The sequence below is a fragment of the Podarcis pityusensis genome, assembly GCF_964106645.2.
Source record: "Podarcis pityusensis genome assembly, chromosome: 4".
Taxonomy (NCBI): domain Eukaryota; kingdom Metazoa; phylum Chordata; class Lepidosauria; order Squamata; family Lacertidae; genus Podarcis; species Podarcis pityusensis.
Window position 1 is genome coordinate 86,960,074 of NC_138027.1, and position 18,636 is coordinate 86,978,709.

The following is an 18,636-nucleotide window of genomic DNA, read 5'->3' on the forward strand; positions in this document are numbered from 1 at the left end:
GACAGCTTTCTGGGTCATGTGGCCAGCATGACTAAACCGCTTCTGGCACAATGGAACACTGTGACGAAGACCAGAGCATATGGAAACACTGTTTACCTTTCTGCTGCTGTGGTATCTATTTATCTACTTGCACTGGCATGCTTTCGAACTGCTAGGTTGGCAGGACCTGAGACAGAGCAATGGGAGCTCACTCCATTGCAGGGATTTGAACTGCCGACCTTCTGTCTGGCAAACCCAAGAGGCTCAGTGGTTTAGACCACAGAGCCACCCGCGTCCTTACACTCACCCAACTAAAGGTAAATGCTGCCATTACAAATCTGGAAGCAAGTCTGGAAACAAAACACTCTTCTAATGTGTCTTGCAATCCGCTGCATTTTGCCTTCTCCCTCACTTATTGTACACCCTAAGATATCCTCAGCATTCCTGCAGAAGTCCTTTGCTATTCATATATCTTGATTTCCTCAGCCAGTCAGATGTCTTCACTATTCCCAGTTTAGTTTCTGACTTATATGTTGCTTCTTTCTCTCTCTTGTCCCAGAGACCTCATCAGATGCGATGCAGCTGCAGGAATCTGAGACGCCCTCCGTGCAGAAGCTGAGAGTGTGACACTCCCACATGGTGCGTCTTAGGAGGGTGCTGCATCTGCAGGTCTTGAGCCAATTGTTCCTGCCAAGAGGATATGGGAATTTTATATTTCTGGGTGGAAAGTCCCATGGAAATTGGGACATCTGGTACTTTCACATTCCATCTTTAACTTATCTCTGGATACTGTAATGCTCTTAAGTGTCAAAAAAGGGGCGATTCCCCCCCCCCAACATTCTGGAATACACAACAGATGTGGAATTTGTAGGTTGGGAGGTCCAGCAAATGTTTGATGCATAGGGTCAGGAGTTTTTTTCTTGTCCCCATGCTGAGGGACAATCGGAAGAAGCATTAGGGAGCACACTATGAGGCCTTGTGAAATGATTGACACCAACGTGAGTTTCTTATTTAAAAAGCAGGCAAGCTATGTTCATGAGGACTACTCAGATCCCTCCTAACTAGGAGCCCCAGCTTCCATTCATATTTAGGTGAGCTGCAACATATGAAACCACCTTCATGGAATTCCTGTCATGGAATTCTACACAATATTGATCCAGAGCAGATTCCACCGTATAGCTGGCAGAGTAAAAACTTAAACACGGTGCTTGTTTCCCAAAAAATAGACCAGAGGCAATTCATGTTTCATCCAGCAGAGCTTTACTGCTACTGAAAGCAAATGAGCATAATGGTCACAAATCCAATACATTCAGGATTGGCACTGTCCATAAGAAATCCAGTTGCAGCAGACTTAACTTCAACTTGCAATAACTTATAATAAATCTAAACCTTAACACTATATACAGAACACCACACCAGAAGGAAGAGAGATGAAGTGAAACCCAGGTTCCTTCTGGCCTTCCTTTTATAGTCAGCATGACCTTGACAGAAAGAGATAGGAGAACCAGTTTAAGCCAGCTGCACTCAGATTCTCTGAAGGAATAACCCAAACATCATGAACCTTCTGCTTCTTTCTTTCACACAGAGAAGCTTCCAGAACCCTCTTGAATTAATTAGAATAGGAAAGATCTCTACACATCAGATCAATACTTTCTGCAAGCTGACACAGAGCACCATGTCACCATGTTCCAATAATGTACGAGGGGCATTTGTTAAAGATTTCCCCTGATGTACTTCCCATGGACTGAGACAAATGAAATTTAAGCACAGTTATTATTCCATCTCTACATAGCTACCAGCAAGAGTCACACACTTCTCCCATCGCTTTATGCAGCTGTGGAGACCTCGTCTGTAGAAGTTGGCAGGTTGCGTCAGAAGCCACGACTTGACCTCAGAAATCAGCATTTTCTTGTCTGGAAAAAGCTTGCTCTTCAAAAATAACTTCATGGTTGGAAAGAGGTGGAAGTCAGATGGTGTGAGGTCAGGAGAATAAGGGGGGTGAGGAAGGATTTCATAGCTACAGGACTGTGCTTCCATCTGAGCAACATGCGAGTTGTGAATCGGGGCGTTATCCTGCAGGAGGCAGGCACCTTTGGTCAGCATACCACGCCTCTCGATTTTGATGGTCTTCCACAATTTCTACAGCAGTGAAGTGTAGTATGTCCTGATAATTGTGGTACCCTTTGCCAGGAAATCCATCATCACTACTCCACACTGGTCCCAAAAGACCATGAGCATGACCTTGCTCATTGATGGTTGGACGTGTGCCTTCTTTGGAGGTGGTGAGGCACATGTCTTTGGAGGTGCTTCTATTGTTTGGACTGGGATTTAGTCTCTAGGTCATAATGATGGGCCCATGTTTCCTCCTGAGTAATTAGTCTGGCGAAGAAGTCGTCATGGCTTTAGTGACACATGGCCAAAAAAGCCTGTGAGCATGTGACTCGTTCCTGCTTCTGGAAAGGCGTCAGCAGCCGGGGAACCTACCATGTGCAAATGGTCATGGATGATTTTTTCTAGAGCCCACACTGATCTTGACATCTGCAGCTAGTTGGCAAACGGTTATGTAGCGATCCTCCAAAATGGTGGCCTCTACTTGCTGGATGGTGTCTTCATCAATGACAGACTGTGGTCGCCCAGGAATGGGAGCCGTTCCACCGAAGTCCGACCACACTTGAACTAGTTCTTGACTACATCATATGGTAGTCACCTTCCCCATAAGTCCCTTTCATCTCATTGAACATCTCCCGTGGTGTGCGCCCTTTCAAGTACAGGAACCTGATGACTGCTTCAACTGGTTCCATTATCAGACATTACTCCATGTTAGCACCCGTAGCAGAGAAACTGTTATGAGTTCAGAGGTAGAAATTACCACGTTACCTATGGAGAGATGTATCATTATACATGTGCAATTTCATCCTCCTATGATAACTGGAAGTGGGTCAGGGGAAATCTTTAATGAGCGACCCTTGTAGAATACACTGACATCTTAAAGTCAAAGTCATTACTTACAGTATGTCAGGAATGGCTCGTGTAGTGGAGCAGAGCCATATCAAGAGCCTCCTTGCAGCATAGTCCCTTCCACTTACCAGAATGGGGAAGGATGAGGCAAGGCGCTGCATGGACACGCTAGCAGAGTCAATCCTGCTGGTGTCCCTGTGTAGCCTGGACCTCATTGCTTTGTCTCTCCCCTTCTGGTAAGTGGCACTGATTCTGCTGTTGGGAGGTTACTGCTGCAGCTGTGGGATGGTCTACTCCAGTGGCTTAATGTCACGAGCCAGAGTCAGGCCAGCAATAAAAGGCCTGGCATCAGTGACGTCAACTCTTCATTCAAAGAAACCAAAACAGCTGAAGCCTAGTGATCGCAGTAACTCTTCTCGGTAGGTCTGTCCCCAATGAGGCAGTTTTGGGAATTGAAGGTCCCTGCCTTCCCACCACAGTCCCTATTAACTTGGATCTGAGAGCCTTAAATATGGCCTGCTGTAGCATGAGCTCTTAATTATGCCTTGATTTGTTTTGCAGTACATTGAGGTCACAATCAAAGTATCCAAGGAAGCTGAAATAATCCTTTGCCAATTTCTTGGCGTTTTTAATGTCTGACTTATGCCTATTCATGCACTTTAATAGAGAACACTCCATTTGGCCTATGCAAACATAAACAGGATATTGTTGAAAGTAGTTGGCACTGAGCAATTAAGTATATGAGTCCTTGATAACATTTCTTCTGTTATTTGTCCCCGTAAATAGAGTTACTCCAAAGGTGAAGGAATACGTTTGGTTCAGGGATGTGTTAGAGCTTTTCCTTTTCCTTTGCACAGTGGATCTGAGCATTTATTTATTTATTTATTTATTTGGATTTCCACTGTAGTCAAATTTTTATTAAACTTTAAATTCTTAACATATATATTCCAGATTCTGAATTTTTACTACATTTCTCTCTCTTTCTCCTTTCAATTTTCCTTTTCTTTATTTTTTTGACAAAGTGATAATCATAAATAAATAAGTAAGAATAAAATTGTGCATCGCACCACCGAGACCATTCCCTTGTAACTATCCAACCCGCCCAAATTCCAACACCTCTTTCCTTTTTAACAATATAAAATCTACATTTCTGTTTAAACTTTAACCTCATCCCATTTACATACTGCATTCTAATAAACACCTCACCCAAGACATCTTTTTCTATTTCATATATTATCAATCTTCAACCGCTGCTCATATTTCAAATCCTGCTCACGATTTCGTTTGATTATATATATATAGATTTTTAGATTTTTAGATTCACCAGCTTCACATACCAGGGATGTCCAACAGGTCAATCGGGATCGACTGGTCGATCCCCGGGTGGTTGCAATCGATCGATGTCGATCACGGTCTCATTTTCCTTTGCTTTTGCCTAAGAGCACCCAGCCCTGCCCCCTCTCCCCTGCCTGTATTTTCTCCTGATATCTGTAACGGAAGACGGAGTTCTTGCTGTGAGGCAAAATGCCTTCACAGTGCTGTTTTGGTGAGCGACTAATCTAAGGTTACCAGATTTTTTTGAATGAATCCGGGGACACTTTTCAACTTCAGTAGGAGTGATAGGATTTTGTATGGGGACCGATTTGTAAATCTGGGGACTGTCCCCGGGAAATGGGGACATCTGGTAACCTTAGACTAATCCCCTTCCCCCTTAAAAGTCCCCCCAAAATGGAACCCCAACAAAATGGGCATAAAACAGGGTGTTCCCCACCTGTAAAAAAAAACCTGAACAACTTTGACCTGAACCCCTAAAAAACGGGGCATTTCCCTTCCCTAAAAAAGTAGATCACTGTCAGATTTTAATTCTGAAAGTATATTGCAGGGATGGGAGTTGGCCATCCCTAAATCCATTCTTTTTTCATTGGTGTTTTCTCTTCTTTCCTGTTCTGAGCATACAAGGTTCCGGCTGCTGCTGTTGCATACATAATAATAATAATTTTACTAGAGTTCCTTCTGGTTAATGCAGCCCACAGAGACTCCCATGTCCAGGGAGCCCCTGAAATCTGAATGATGGCCTTAATTAATACTATCTTAAAGGTAAGCTCTTGTAAAATCTAGATATCAGAGCTGATGAAACAACAATGCACTTGCCTCTCAATGAATTAATCATGATGGAGGAGTGTATTCTGAAAAGGATCTGAGAAAAATACCGACAGAGCACTTAGGATAAACTTCTATTTCCTATTATGATTGCACTACACAGAGGAAACACTTTGAGAGGGAGGGGCTTCTTTTATTTTTATCTTGCTTTGCCAAATTCTCATGCCCTATCACTATGCCTCAAAACCAGCTTTTACCAGTCGCCTTGTTTGTTGCTTTCCTCACCTCTCTGTTTTGACCTTGCAGCGATAGCCAATATGAGGCAGTATAAAACCTAGGCTGGATCTACACTGACCTGTTTAATGTTATTACATATGCCGCTCTAAAATGTCACAGGGCATATTTGTGAATTAAATCGTGTTTTCTTTTACCTTGTTTCCCCCCATCAAATGTAAGTAATACCTGGCCCAGGTGTGCCAACGTGGCCTTGCAACCGTGGGTGCCCAGGACCATGGGTGCCATGCAGCATGCATGGCCCTGGCACCATAATTTGTGGGTGCCCAGCCCCTTCATGGGGATTTTTGTGGGTGCTCTGGCACCCAGGGCCCCAGGGAGTTGGCACCTATGGCCCGCTCACACCATTTCCCAAAATTCTGTTTTTCCCCTGCTGCTGATTGCTGGTTGCTCTGCTCTAACCTCTGGGCTCACATTTTACCTAATTCTTCCTCTTGCCTTCCATGTCCTTTTCTTATCTGCCCCCCAACACCATTGGAGAGGGGGTTGGAGATTGAATGCAGTAAAAAAAGGGTAAAAATGCTACATAGGGCCATATGAGCAGAGTTTCACGAATATAGCAGCATAAAACAATTAAAAATTAAGCTCTAAAAAAAGGCAATGTAAAAACACACCATGAACGTAAAAAGCAGGGCGTCATGTGTCCATCTAGGCTATCAAAACCTTTGCTCAACCCTTTCTTAATGTTAAAAACTGTGAGTGTAGATCTGCCCCTAGTTTAAAATCTCTGGCCAGGTTAGCTGTGAAGCTAACCTGGTGGTTTTGCGTCAGTTGTGCTGAACCTCCCTTACGGAGCTGTTGTCATGAAGAAACCCCATTTATACTGTCCCAAGCTCATTGGAATTGGATGCGGATACAAATTTGATCATTGGCTCTGTAACTAGAAGCCGAGTTAGTGCTAAATCAAACTTTATTATTGATGAAGCCTGCACAAAGTAGCAGCTGATTCTTCTAACCATGCCACAACACTTGAGTCAGGTCTCCGGCGAGGCTGGCATCCTGGGTCATAGCTTTTTCTCTTAAAGGGTCCACATGCCAAGTGTTTAGTTGATAATGCTGGTTCCATCATCCTCTGTTGCTCAGAAGCCACCTAGCTCTTCAAGATTCTCCACCCATTCTTCCCCGCTGCTTCTTGCACTTGTAGTAGTCTGCAGAACGCTTGTGCTATGTCATTCTGCTTCCTTCTTTGAAAGCCCTCCTCAAACTGCTTTTCCATGGCACAAGCGCATATAGGCAAAATAAATATACCATGCATGAATGAATGAATATCACTTAGGTCCCAGGCTCAGAATCCAGTGTTGGCTAATCAATAAAACAGCCATTTCTTTCTTTCTTTCATTATGGAGTGAATACAGACCTTCCAAGTTTCCCTATTTTCCCAGGGACAGTTCTAGGTTTACAGAAGCCATCCCGGTTTCTGATTTGATGCTGAAATGTCCCTATTTTCATCAGAGAAATATTGGAGGGTATGGAGTTATGCAACCCCCAAGCCAAGGAGATAAGTAACGATACAACCTTTAGAAGACATCTGAAGGCAGCCCTGTATAGGAAAGGGTTTTTTCAAAAATGTTTTATTACATTTTTTATATACAGTGATACCTCGGGTTAAGTACTTAATTCGTTCCGGAGGTCTGTTCTTAACCTGAAACTGCTCTTAACCTGAAGCACCACTTTAGCTAATGGAGCTTCCTGCTGCTGCTGCACCGCTGGAGCACGGTTTCTTTTCTCATCCTGAAGCAGAGTTCTTAACCCAAGGTACTATTTCTGGGTTAGCGGAGTCTGTAAGCTGAAGCGTATGTAACCTGAAGTGTATGTAACCTGAGGTACCACTGTATGTTGGAAGCTTCCCAGAGTAGCTGGGGCAACCCAGTCAGATAGATGGAGTGTAAATAATAAAATTTTTATTATTATTTATTCTGGAATAGGATGTCCTAATTTTCATCAGAGAAAGGTTGAAGGGTATGGCATGCTTCCTCTGACAGTGGAGGTGGAACATAAGGCATCGTGCCTGGTAGCCATTGATAGAATTATCCTCCATGATATATTTTCATTAACTATTGTGGACCTCAGCCACTAATACAGCCTTATCCTCCACGAATTTATCTAATCTTCTTTTTGAAGATTTCTACCAGTGAGGGGTGTGAGAGAAGATGGCCACACTGAGTTTTATTCTGATCCTAATCCCATCTGCTGAGGAGAGAAATCAACAAAAAGACTTCCCTAGAGAATAGCATGCCATGGTCCCATAATTGGATACACCTTGACTTTTGAGTTGTAGGACAATATTTACTCTGTTGGGGCAACACTCTGTGTCCTCCCTCTATTTATAAATTCCATAAAAGCTTGCTGAATAGGTAGAGCTCTCCTTCTCCTTTCCACCCCTCCTCCAGCCCAGGCTCCTGCTCCACTCACAGCTTTTAAACAGGAAGGAAGTATCATTTGCTTCTCCCAGCACAAAGAGAGCTCTGAGCATCTAATTGCAGCTTTCTGTTAGCAAATGGAACTGGCAAATCACTCCCCCCCTAGCTAAAAGGTACATGCCAAACTCTCTTACAGGCTCCGGTTTAGAGAGAAAGGGAGAGGAAGAAAGGGGAAAGGAACCCCCACCCTCGGGAGGGGGGAAAATCTGCTTTTTAAATTATTCCACTGCTTTGCGGAGAGGAAGTATTAATTACATGACTGCAAAATGTAGATCAGGGTGGGATTTAATTACAGGGCAGGCTTTGTGTCTGTTGTCCGACCAAATTCGACAGGAAGTGTTCCCGATGCCAGCAGTTTCAGGTGTTTTGTAGCCTATTTTATTCTCTCGTTCTCACCAGGTCTGAAAGGTAGATCAGGTGACTCTGTCTGTTGCCCCATTGTCTGCAAATCCACAAAGCTTCCATTACCCACAGGGCAAGTACACCATTCCTTTTTCTTTTTTTAACAAGGCAAGAAGTTTCAACATTTTATTTTTTTTATAGGCAACATAATGTGATTCCAAATCCATTCTGGGTTCTCTCCCCCGCTTTCTCATCTCCCCGCCTTCTCGTTAAAATAAGATGCATGACTCCCCCCCCAATTGCTTTCGGCACAAGGCATGCCTGCAAATATGTACTTCATTTGTCCGCCTAACACCTTATGGCTGCCTGCCTGTTCTTTTATCGTGAATGGGAAGTGTTTTTCAATAGCCAACAAACCGATTGTTCTCGATTTATTTGCAGCTGGTGGGGTGGTGTTTTATGTTCCTTTTTCTTTTTGAAATCCACTGACTGATTTTGGTGAATTTTAGATTGCTTAAAAAATACATTATGTCCTTTATTTATTTAGATCAGGGTTTCCCAAAAACTTGGATCGCCAGCTGTTTTTGGACTATAACCTCCATCTAGCAGGACTAATGGTCAGGGATGAGGGGAATTGTAGTCCAAAAACAACTGGAGACCCAACTTAGGGAAACCGCGATTTAGATACATAGTGTGCCTTAAGGTAGACAACAGAAGAAAGATCCTGCATCAAAACAGTACTACAGTGGTACCTTGGGTTAAGTACTTAATTCGTTCCGGAGGTCCGTACTTAACCCGAAACTGTTCTTAACCTGAAGCACCACTTTAGCTAACGGGGTCTCCTGCTGCCACCGCGCTGCCGCCACACAATTTCTGTTCTTATCCTGAAGCAAAGTTCTTAACCTGAAGCACTATTTCTGGGTTAGCAGAATCTGTAACCTGAAGCGTATGTAACCTGAAGCGTATGTAACCCGAGGTACCACTTTAATTGAAAATTCATCATCTTTCCCTGGCTTACTTCTGAACTCCAAAAGTCCAGACCAACCAGGTATGTCATACAGTGCTTCCAGAAGATGCTCAGGCTAGCACTTTGGTGAATCAATAGCAGATGGAATACCCACAGTGCACCTGTTCACAAGTGGCAGAAGCTAGAAATGCAACTGGAAATCAAGCTTCTTATGCGGTCACCAAAACCTGATATGGCACCATCTCAAAGGCTCAAAAGTGCTTTAATCACTGGTGGATTGCCTACCTAAAGTTTTTTTAAAGGAAACAGCAAGATTTGACTGAATTTGTCAGGATGGTGGAGCTCTCCTAACTCCTAAGGTGGGTGGATCTACACACAGGGGAAAAAATTGCTATAAATAACTCAGAAATTAAACCGTTATAACAAAAGAAAAGAAAAAAAACGCTATGGAAAATTGCAATTATATATTTTTGCTCTCCAACACCATCTGGAGATGGCATCCCACAGTGATAAGATCAGATATGCTGCCTTCTCTCTGACAGTTTACAGACAAAGAACAAGCAAAGGCATATCTCCATCCTTAATGCTGCAGTGCTTAGTGCTAAGACAGGAGATAAGAGACCCCTCGTCTCTGATCTTAGCACTTCATGCTTACGTCAGAGATCATAGATCTCTATGCCTGATGTTATACGACATCAGCTGATTGATAGATGCATAGGAGCTAAGTCCTAGGGGCCAAGTTTCCTTCGCCTTCCCAAGTCGATGAGCATTGCCATTCAAATGGTTTGTGCGTGCCATGTCATGTGATCGATTGTGCTGGGCGGGGCTTACCTGGGCCCCCCATATTTTATTTAAGTTGGCACCCCTGGATAGGTGGGTGTGGTTTGTTTCTTGGTTTTACTGCTTTATCTTTTGTAAACTGCTTTGAGGTTTTGTTTACAACGAAGTGGTATTTTAAATTTATGAACAGACAAACAAAGCGTGTTCTCTTTTCATAGAGAGTGTTGCTGTGGGGTCTGGCAGGCCACCCCACTGTTGCTGGGTGGGTTAGTATGGATGACCATCTGCAGTGATTGGGTGGTTGGGTTACTGGGCAAATTTTGGTGTTGCCATTTAGGGGGACGGACCAAAGATTATAAAATCAAGTCACGCAGCACTGACTGGGCTCTTTTGCTGCGTGCATTGGATCACCCGCCCACCCTCCCTAATCTAGGGCTATTGCGTTGACCTTGCTATGCCTGTCATGGGGTCGTCTGCTTTTGGGGCAGGGGCCTGGTAGGAATGTTGTCCATTTGGCTGATTGGCTGGTGCCATTTGGTTTTAGCCTACTGCATAGCAAATCGTCACAACTTGTAAGGTTGCGGTTAAGGTTAAAAAATTGGTTGGTGGAGGGGTAAGTGCCTGCCCCTCCAATGCTGCTGCTGAAAGAGAATTCCGTTAAAGGAATCCAGGGGCTTGCCATTCTTTCGTCCTGTCAGTGAACTGACATCGGAGCTAGAGGCGGAGGGAAGGCTCTCAAATGATGCTGGAGAAGGGCCCAGCAGGGAGAGAGGCAGCTCCGCAGATGGAGAAGCAAATCAGCGCAACACCAGGGATAACATTACAGCAATCCGTCAGTCACTGACGTCGCTCGTGCACAGCGACAGGCAGGCAGCATCATGAGCAAAACCGGAGAAGCTGGCGCCATGGAGGGAGCAGCTGGAGGGCAAAATCTGGTGGAGAGGAACCGAGATTTGGAATAGCATGTGGGTCTGCTGACGGCGCGGCTGGACGAAAGGCGGTCTCAGGATGCTCAGGTCAGACCCACCCCCATAGCAAGGAAGGTACCGGGACTGGTACACAAGTTTGGAGGGAAACCCCAGGACTACAGTGCGTTCCGAACGGAAATAGAGTACGCGTTGGAACCGCAACAGAATGATTTTGCAGACGATGGGGAGAGGGTTGCCTATATTGTCGGACATCTGCAGTATGGGGCCAGAGAATGGATCAGGCCCCTAATGGCAACGCAGAATGCCGCCTTGAAAGACCTGAGGAAATTCTTCCAGGCGATGGATGCAATGTATTCCAGTGATGTACAGCAAAGTGTGACTCGGCGGGAACTGATGGGCTGCAAACAGGGGAACCAGTCAGTTAGAGACTATTGGTCACGCTTTGCCATGTTAGTCCACCAGCTCGGGTGGGATTTGGACTCTGAACCCATTCAAATGCTGTTCGAGGAGGGGTTGTCCCCAACGGTGAAGGACGAGCTTTCCCGCGCACCCCGCCCGCAGTCGATGGATCAGCTGACCAAGGCTGGGCTTGCGATTGGTGTAAGGCAGGAAGCTCGGGCCCAGGAGAAGCAGGAAGGGAGAGAGCAACGTTACCATGACTACCGCATTCCTGAAATACCAAGGCAGCCTTCCCCACCGGCGGAGCCAATGGAAATAGATGGGGCGCGCGCGGGAGAGATTTCAAACTCCAGTGAAGGTTGCAAGAGGGAGGGAAAGGATGGGAAAACCACCAAGAAGTGTTTTCTCTGCCAGCGGCCAGGACATTTTGCCAGGGTCTGCCCGCTAAGAAAGGCCTGGCAAGGGATGGTGGGAGCTGCAGGGGGTGAGGAGGAGATGGTAAAGGAGCAGGGAAACGCCAACGCTTGGCTGCCACTCAGCGGGCACAGCAGCCAGGCCAGCAACCAATAGAAGTGCCCCGACCAGACCCCCCCAGGGCGGCTATAGCCATAGAAGTGGTGCTAGAACTCCGAAATGGGCACCCAGTCAAGGTGAAAGGGCTGTTGGATTCAGGCAGTTCCTGCAATTTCTTCAGCAAGGATTTTGCACTAGAGCACCAGCTCCACCTGCTGCCCCTGGATTTTCCCTTGCAAGTAACCACCATTGATGGCAGGGAGCTTCTGGGAGGGGAAGTGACGCACCAGACCCCACCAATGAGAATGAGGGTTTCCAGGCACACGGAGACCATCGCCTTTCACGTAGCCTCACTGGCAGGGCCCCCAATAATATTAGGGATGAGCTGGCTAGCACAACATGATCCAGTGGTGGCATGGCATCAGAGAACGGTCACCTTTGGGTCTGCTTACTGCTTGGAACACTGTCTAGGGGGAGAAACCCCAAGAATGACCGTGGCCAGGGTGGCTGGGATAGCTGTGGAGCCGAAAGGGGAGGTGCCACCACAATATGCTGACCTGCAGGAGGTCTTCAGCGAGAAGGAGGCAGATAGACTACCCCCACATAGGCCCTTTGACTGCCAAATAAACTTGCTCCCTGGGGCGCAGCTACCGGTGGGTAAACTGTATGCCATGTCGGACAGGGAGATGAAGGAGTTGCGGGAGTTTATTGACAAGAACCTGAAGAGGGGGTTCATAAGGGAATCAAAGGCGGTGGGGGGCAGTCCGGTGTTCTTCGTGGACAAAAAAGGGACTAACCAGCCCAGATTGGTCGTAGATTTTAGGGCGTTAAATTTGGTATCAGAACCCGTGACCTTCCCAATGCCCAGGATTGACGACATTTTAACACGGGTGAGGCAGGGAAAGATTTTTACCAAGCTGGACCTCAGGGGAGCCTACAATTTGATTAGGATGAGGAAGGGGGACGAATGGAAGACCACAATGTTCACCCCCCTGGGGGCCTTTGAGTACTTAGTTATGCCATTTGGATTACAGTCAGGCTCCGCCTGTTTTCAAGCTTTCATGCACCACGTGTTGGGGTCCCTGCTGTACAAGAACTGCGTAGCCTTCTTGGACAACGTCTTAATCTATTCGGACAATGAGAAGCAACATGTCAGAGACGTCAGGGAAGTGCTAAAGAGACTGCAGAAGCACCAGTTGTGGGTCAAGCTGGAAAAATGTCAGTTTCATGCCAGAGAAGTTGAGTTTCTGGGGTACAAGTTGTCAGACAAAGGCTTAGCGATGGACCCAAGCAAGGTGCAGGCAGTGCTGGAGTGGAAGGCTCCCAAAACCCGGAAGGACGTGCAGAGGTTCCTAGGGTTCAGCAACTTCTACAGGAAGTTCATCAAGAACTTCGCCCACTTGACAGCACCCATCACAGATTGTCTCAGTAGCAAAAGGAAGTTCGCCTGGACAGAGGAGGCCCAACAATCCTTTGAAAAACTGAAGAAGGCGTTCGCATCGGAAGAGCAGCTCCTGCACGTGGATCTGGAGAAACCCATGAGGCTAGAGACCGACGCGTCCGACAGAGCCATTGGGGCGGTTCTTTTGCAGCCAGGGAGGAGCAAGCAGGAATGGAGACCGTGTGCCTTTTTCTCGAGAAAGCTGAACAAGTCGGAGCAAAACTATACTGTGTATGACCGCGAACTGCTTGCGATCTATGCGGCGTTTCGTCGATGGCGACATCTGCTAATAGGGGCGCAGCACAAGATCCAGGTTTGTACAGATCACAAGAACTTGGAATACTGGAGGACCACACGAGTGCTCAACCAGAGACAGATTCGATGGGCACAGGAGTTCTCCAATTTTCCTTCGAAATCCGATACGTGCCAGGAGAGGAAAACGTGAGAGCAGATGCTCTCTCCCGGAAACCGGAGTACTTGGAAGGAGAGGGGCCACCGGAGATACGACACGTGATCCCCAAGGACCGATGGGTGTGTGGGGGAACTTTGGTGGGGCAACGAGAACTGGCTGGACTTACTAGAAACGACGTGTTCGCACAAACTAAAATCCGGGAACTCCGAGATGGAAGAGAAACCCAAGGAGGGTTTGAGGAGAAGGAAGGGGTGCTGTACTATAAGGGGGCGCTGTATGTACTGGGGGAGACCCTACGGGGGAAGGTACTCAAACAACTCCACGACAACCCCACAGCTGGGCACTTTGGACAGCACAAAACCATGATGCTCGTCACCAGGCAGTTCTGGTGGCCCAGGGTGAGGGAGGATGTACGGGAATATGTACGGGGTTGCGACCGCTGCCAAAGGGCAAAGGGGGAGCGGGCTGCCCCCGCAGGATTACTGGAACCCTTACCCACGCCGGGGAAACCTTGGGAGTTGGTGTCCATTGATTTTATGACCGATTTGCCCAAGTCCCGGGGGAAGACAGCGGTCATGGTAGTGGTCGATCTACTAACAAAAATGTGCCATTTTACAGCTTGCTCACATGCGGTCACGGCAGAGGAAACAGCCAGGTTGTTTGTAGATCACATCTTCAGGTTGCATGGGGTTCCTTCAAGGGTTATCTCCGACCGTGGGAAACAATTTACTTCCCGTTTCTGGAGGAAGCTCATGAGCTTGCTGCAGGTCGAAGTGGGCTTCTCAACGGCGAGACACCCGGAAACCAACGGGCAAGCAGAAAGAGCGAACAGTATACTCCAGCAATACCTACGCTGCCACGTCAGCGAGAGGCAGAACGATTGGGTAGAGAAACTAGCGCTGGCTGAATTTGCGTACAGTAACACTGAACATGTGTCAACGGGAATGAGCCCGTTCATGGCCAATTATGGGTGTCACCCCAGGGCCTTCCCGGGGAGTGGGGAGGAAGGTTGGAGCGTACCGGCGGCAGAGCAGTTTGTGGAAGAAATGGAAGCCCTGCACCAGCAGCTTAAGATGAACTTGGAGCGGGCCAAGGAAATTTACAAGAGGCAGGCAGACAAGCGCCGCAGGGAAGGGGAGACCATACGGGTGGGAGATCGGGTGTGGTTGTCAACCCAAGGGTTACCTTTTAAGGGGGGGTGCAAGAAGTTGCAGCCCAGGAGGCTGGGACCGTTTGAGGTAACACAGCAGGTAAACCCCGTGGCATTCAAGCTCAAATTGCCAGACAGCATGAAGATACACCCGGTGTTCCATAGGTCCCTACTCTCACCGTACAGGGAAGGATGAGGATTCCCGGGGCGAGAGGGAGAAGTCACCACACACCCGCAGGTAGAAGAGAGGGAGCACCACAACTTGGCCACGGAAATACTTGATTCAAGGTGGCGAGGGCGCCAGGTGGAGTACTTGGTGGCTTGGGAGGGAGAACCCGGGTCGGAAAACACGTGGGTTCCCGCGGAGGCAATCACTGACGGGTATCTGGTGGAGGAATTCCACCGCCTGTTCCCGGACAAACCCAAACCACTAGCGAGATTCTGGGAGGAGCAATTTGGAACCACAGACGATGAAGAGGATTTTGTGGGTTTTTCTGTCTCCGAAGGGGAGGGAGAAGAGGCTTCGGAGGAAGAAGAATCAGACTGGGAGGCCCACCCCGCGGGAAGGGACCAGAACGGGTGGGAAGCGGGTTTTGAATCCTCAGAGGATGGCGACAGCTCCTTCCGGGGGGTCCCCACATCGTCGGCCGAAGAAAGGGACGAAGTTGGGTCAACAGGTTGGGCCGGGGGTGGAGGGGGTCCTGGGGGGGAGGTGGATGTCAGGGAACTGACATCGGAGGTAGAGGCGGAGGGAAGGCTCTCAAATGATGCTGGAGAAGGGCCCAGCAGGGAGAGAGGCAGCTCCGCAGATGGGGAAGCAAATCAGTGCAACACCAGGGATAAAGGGGGGCAGATGGGGGAATCGGCGAGAGGGCTCCAGGACTCTTCACCGGACACCAGCGGGGAGAGCACGGGTCCTCCGCTACCCACGCTCTCCCTGCGCAGAAGACTTCTGCGCAGAGAGAGTAGGAGGAGACTGGGTGTCAAACAACTTGTATGTTGGAAAAGATTTAAGAAACGCCCACTGACGGATTCTGCTAGCGACTGAGGCAGCCACGAAGTGAAGGGCTGTCCAGACTGAAAGGTTTAACAAGGCAACAAAGCCAGGAGAGGCGGCAACTTACGCACGAGCAACCCATACTCATTACAGTCCATACCCCTGAATGGGGCTTAGGGCCGCACATGCCCCCGGGAGAATGCGGGGGGTGGGGCGGGATGAGGGTCTGGTGCCCGGCTCCATGCTCTCCCCAATATTGCTTTCGCTGGAATCCGGAAGTCAGTTCTGTCCCTGGGCGTGGGGACAGATAGTCATAACCAATGCCTAAGCAACCACTCACATTTATGTATTTTAATAATGTTGTGGCCAAAAACCTTAAACAAAAATTATGTGTGAATTGTGAACTATTTAGGGGTGGCTTGGGGGACCTCGACATGCAAACAAATAGTTTGTGGGCAGGGCCAGATTTGGGTTTGATGAAGCCCTAAGCTACTGAAAGTAATGATGGCCCTTTATATGTCCAGCTGTCCTTTGTCAACAACCAATTGTCACTGTTTCTTGTTGTTGAATATAGGCTATATGGTAATTTATGGACCTGATAGGTATCTAAACCAATTTGCCACTGTTGCTGTATGTAGGTTTTTATTTGTTTTTTTATCTTATATTTTGGAAATGCACATCCAGGTATTTTACTTTAATTTTTTGGGGGCCCCCCAAGAGAGTGGGGCCCTAAGCTATAGCTTGTTTAGCTTATGCGTAAATCTGGCGCTATTTGGGGGCCAAATATAGGCCATAGATTTCCCACCCCTGACACAGGCCTCTGGTTTGATCCAACAGGGCTCTCCTATGCACTCTGCCTGATACCTGAGGACAGAGAGGCAGTGGATTTCTCTTCTGCAATCAGCTCTCTCTGGACGCCGGTTGTGACCTTGTTTGTTTTGTAATAGCGTGTGTACATCACAAATCTCTCTTTCTGTCTTCTCCTTGAAGCAGTCTTTGATGTCTGTTTCCCCCCACTGCCCCTCCTGAAAGTAGCTATGTTAGCAACTTTTGCAACCCCGGTGGGGGTTTTATTAAAGTGTCAGGATAGCCTGATAATGGAACGGTAATGTAGAAGAGACCATTAGCAAAATGTGAAGGGATACATGTAACTTTCAGTCCTCCTAACAAAGGCAACCTTGTGTAGAATGCAAACGAAACCTAAAGCCTACAAAGTGCCTGAGGTTTTTTTTATTATTATTTTAAAAAACCCATTTACTGGCTGACATTAGACAGTGACCCACTCTGGTCCAACTGATTATCAACTGAATGGGTTATTCAAAATATGTCGAGGTAGGCTCAATTCAGTTCCCAATGGAGTATCCATACTGTACATCTTTCACTATGATGTTTTCCCTCCCTCTGCCTCTTTCTCTCTCTCTTGCGTGTTTGTCAGTGTCCCTCTGTCTTCAGCGGCAGCCAGGCAACAATCTTTGTGCCTGAATAATTTTGATTTCATGTTTGTGCATGTGTAGGGAGAAAGGTATTTCAACAAGAAAAGTCATGCCTATATAGCAGCTCTTCTGTATAAGAGAAACGAGCATTTGTCCCTTCAAAGGTCACATGCTGATTTCACATTTACATTAAAAAATATAAATAAAAAAATAGAACAGCGATGCAAGCAAGCAAATAAAAAACACATCACACAAATCCGTACGTTGAGCGAAAATGGGTGTCAAACGTGACAAAAAAGGGTTTTCTTGTGTGTGTGTGTTTCTTTGTGGCTGATTAGCTGCTCTCCCTGTGCAAAGGTCAGAGGGGGCAGGGTTTCTGTTGAGGCAGGTGATTAGCTGTGGGAGGAGCTTATCAGAGCTTGCAGGGCAGCAGCTGAAGAAGGAGCTGACTGAACCCAAAGGGTGCTCATCAATGGTTCCTCTTCATCCTGGAGAAGAGTGACTAGTGGGGTGCCACAGGGTTCTGTCTTGGGCCCGGTCTTATTCAACATCTTTATCAATGACTTGGATGATGGACTCAAGGGCATCCTGATCAAATTTGCAGATGACACCTAACTGGGAGGGGTGGCTAACACCCCAGAGGACAGGATCACACTTCAAAATGACCTTGACAGATTAGAGAACTGGGCCAAAACAAACAAGATGAATTTGAACAGGGAGAAATGTAAAGTATTGCACTTGGGCAAAAAAAATGAGAGGCACAAATACAAGATGGGTGACACCTGGCTTGAGAGCAGTACATGTGAAAAGGATCTAGGAGTCTTGGTTGACCACAAACTTGACATGAGCCAACAGTGTGACGCAGCAGCTAAAAAAGCCAATGCAATTCTGGGCTGCATCAATAGGAGTATAGCATCTAGATCAAGGGAAATAATAGTGCCACTGTATTCTGCTCTGGTCAGACCTCACCTGGAGTACTGTGTCCAGTTCTGGGCACCACAGTTCAAGAAGTACACTGACAAACTGGAACGTGTCCAGAGGAGGGCAACCAAAATGGTCAAAGGCCTGGAAACGATGCCTTATGAGGAACGGCTAAGGGAGCTGGGCATGTTTAGCCTGGAGAAGAGGAGGTTAAGGGGTGATATGATAGCCGTGTTCAAATATATAAAAGGATGTCACATAGAGGAGGGAGAAAGGTTGTTTTCTGCTGCTCCAGAGAAGCGGACACGGAGCAATGGATCCAAACTACAAGAAAGAAGATTCCACCTAAACATTAGGAAGAACTTCCTGACAGTAAGAGCTGTTCGACAGTGGAATTTGCTGCCAAGGAGTGTGGTGGAGTCTCCTTCTTTGGAGGTCTTTAAGCAGAGGCTTGACAACCATATGTCAGGAGTGCTCTGATGGTGTTTCCTGCTTGGCAGGGGGTTGGACTCGATGGCCCTTGTGGTCTCTTCCAACTCTATGATTCTATGATTCTATGATTCTATAAAGTTCAAGGCTCACTTGTAATGGGAAGAACAGA

The 18,636-nt window shown here is 47.1% G+C and overlaps 1 protein-coding gene across 2 annotated transcripts in view; it reads right to left on the bottom strand.

Annotated features, from left to right (window-relative positions):
- Nucleotides 1-381: 381 nt before the first annotated feature.
- LOC308475863 (uncharacterized protein) overlaps nucleotides 382-18,636 on the bottom strand; it is a 95,005-nt gene continuing 76,750 nt past the window's right edge. The window contains exon 6 of one of the 2 annotated variants that reach the window (XM_081003343.1): nucleotides 382-2,856. In XM_081003343.1, the coding sequence (XP_080859469.1) occupies nucleotides 2,845-2,856 (12 nt within the window). In that variant the 3' untranslated portion in view covers nucleotides 382-2,844. Of the gene's footprint in view, nucleotides 2,857-8,016; nucleotides 8,194-18,636 lie in introns of those variants that run through there. The other variant, XR_013985424.1, reaches the window with a different exon arrangement.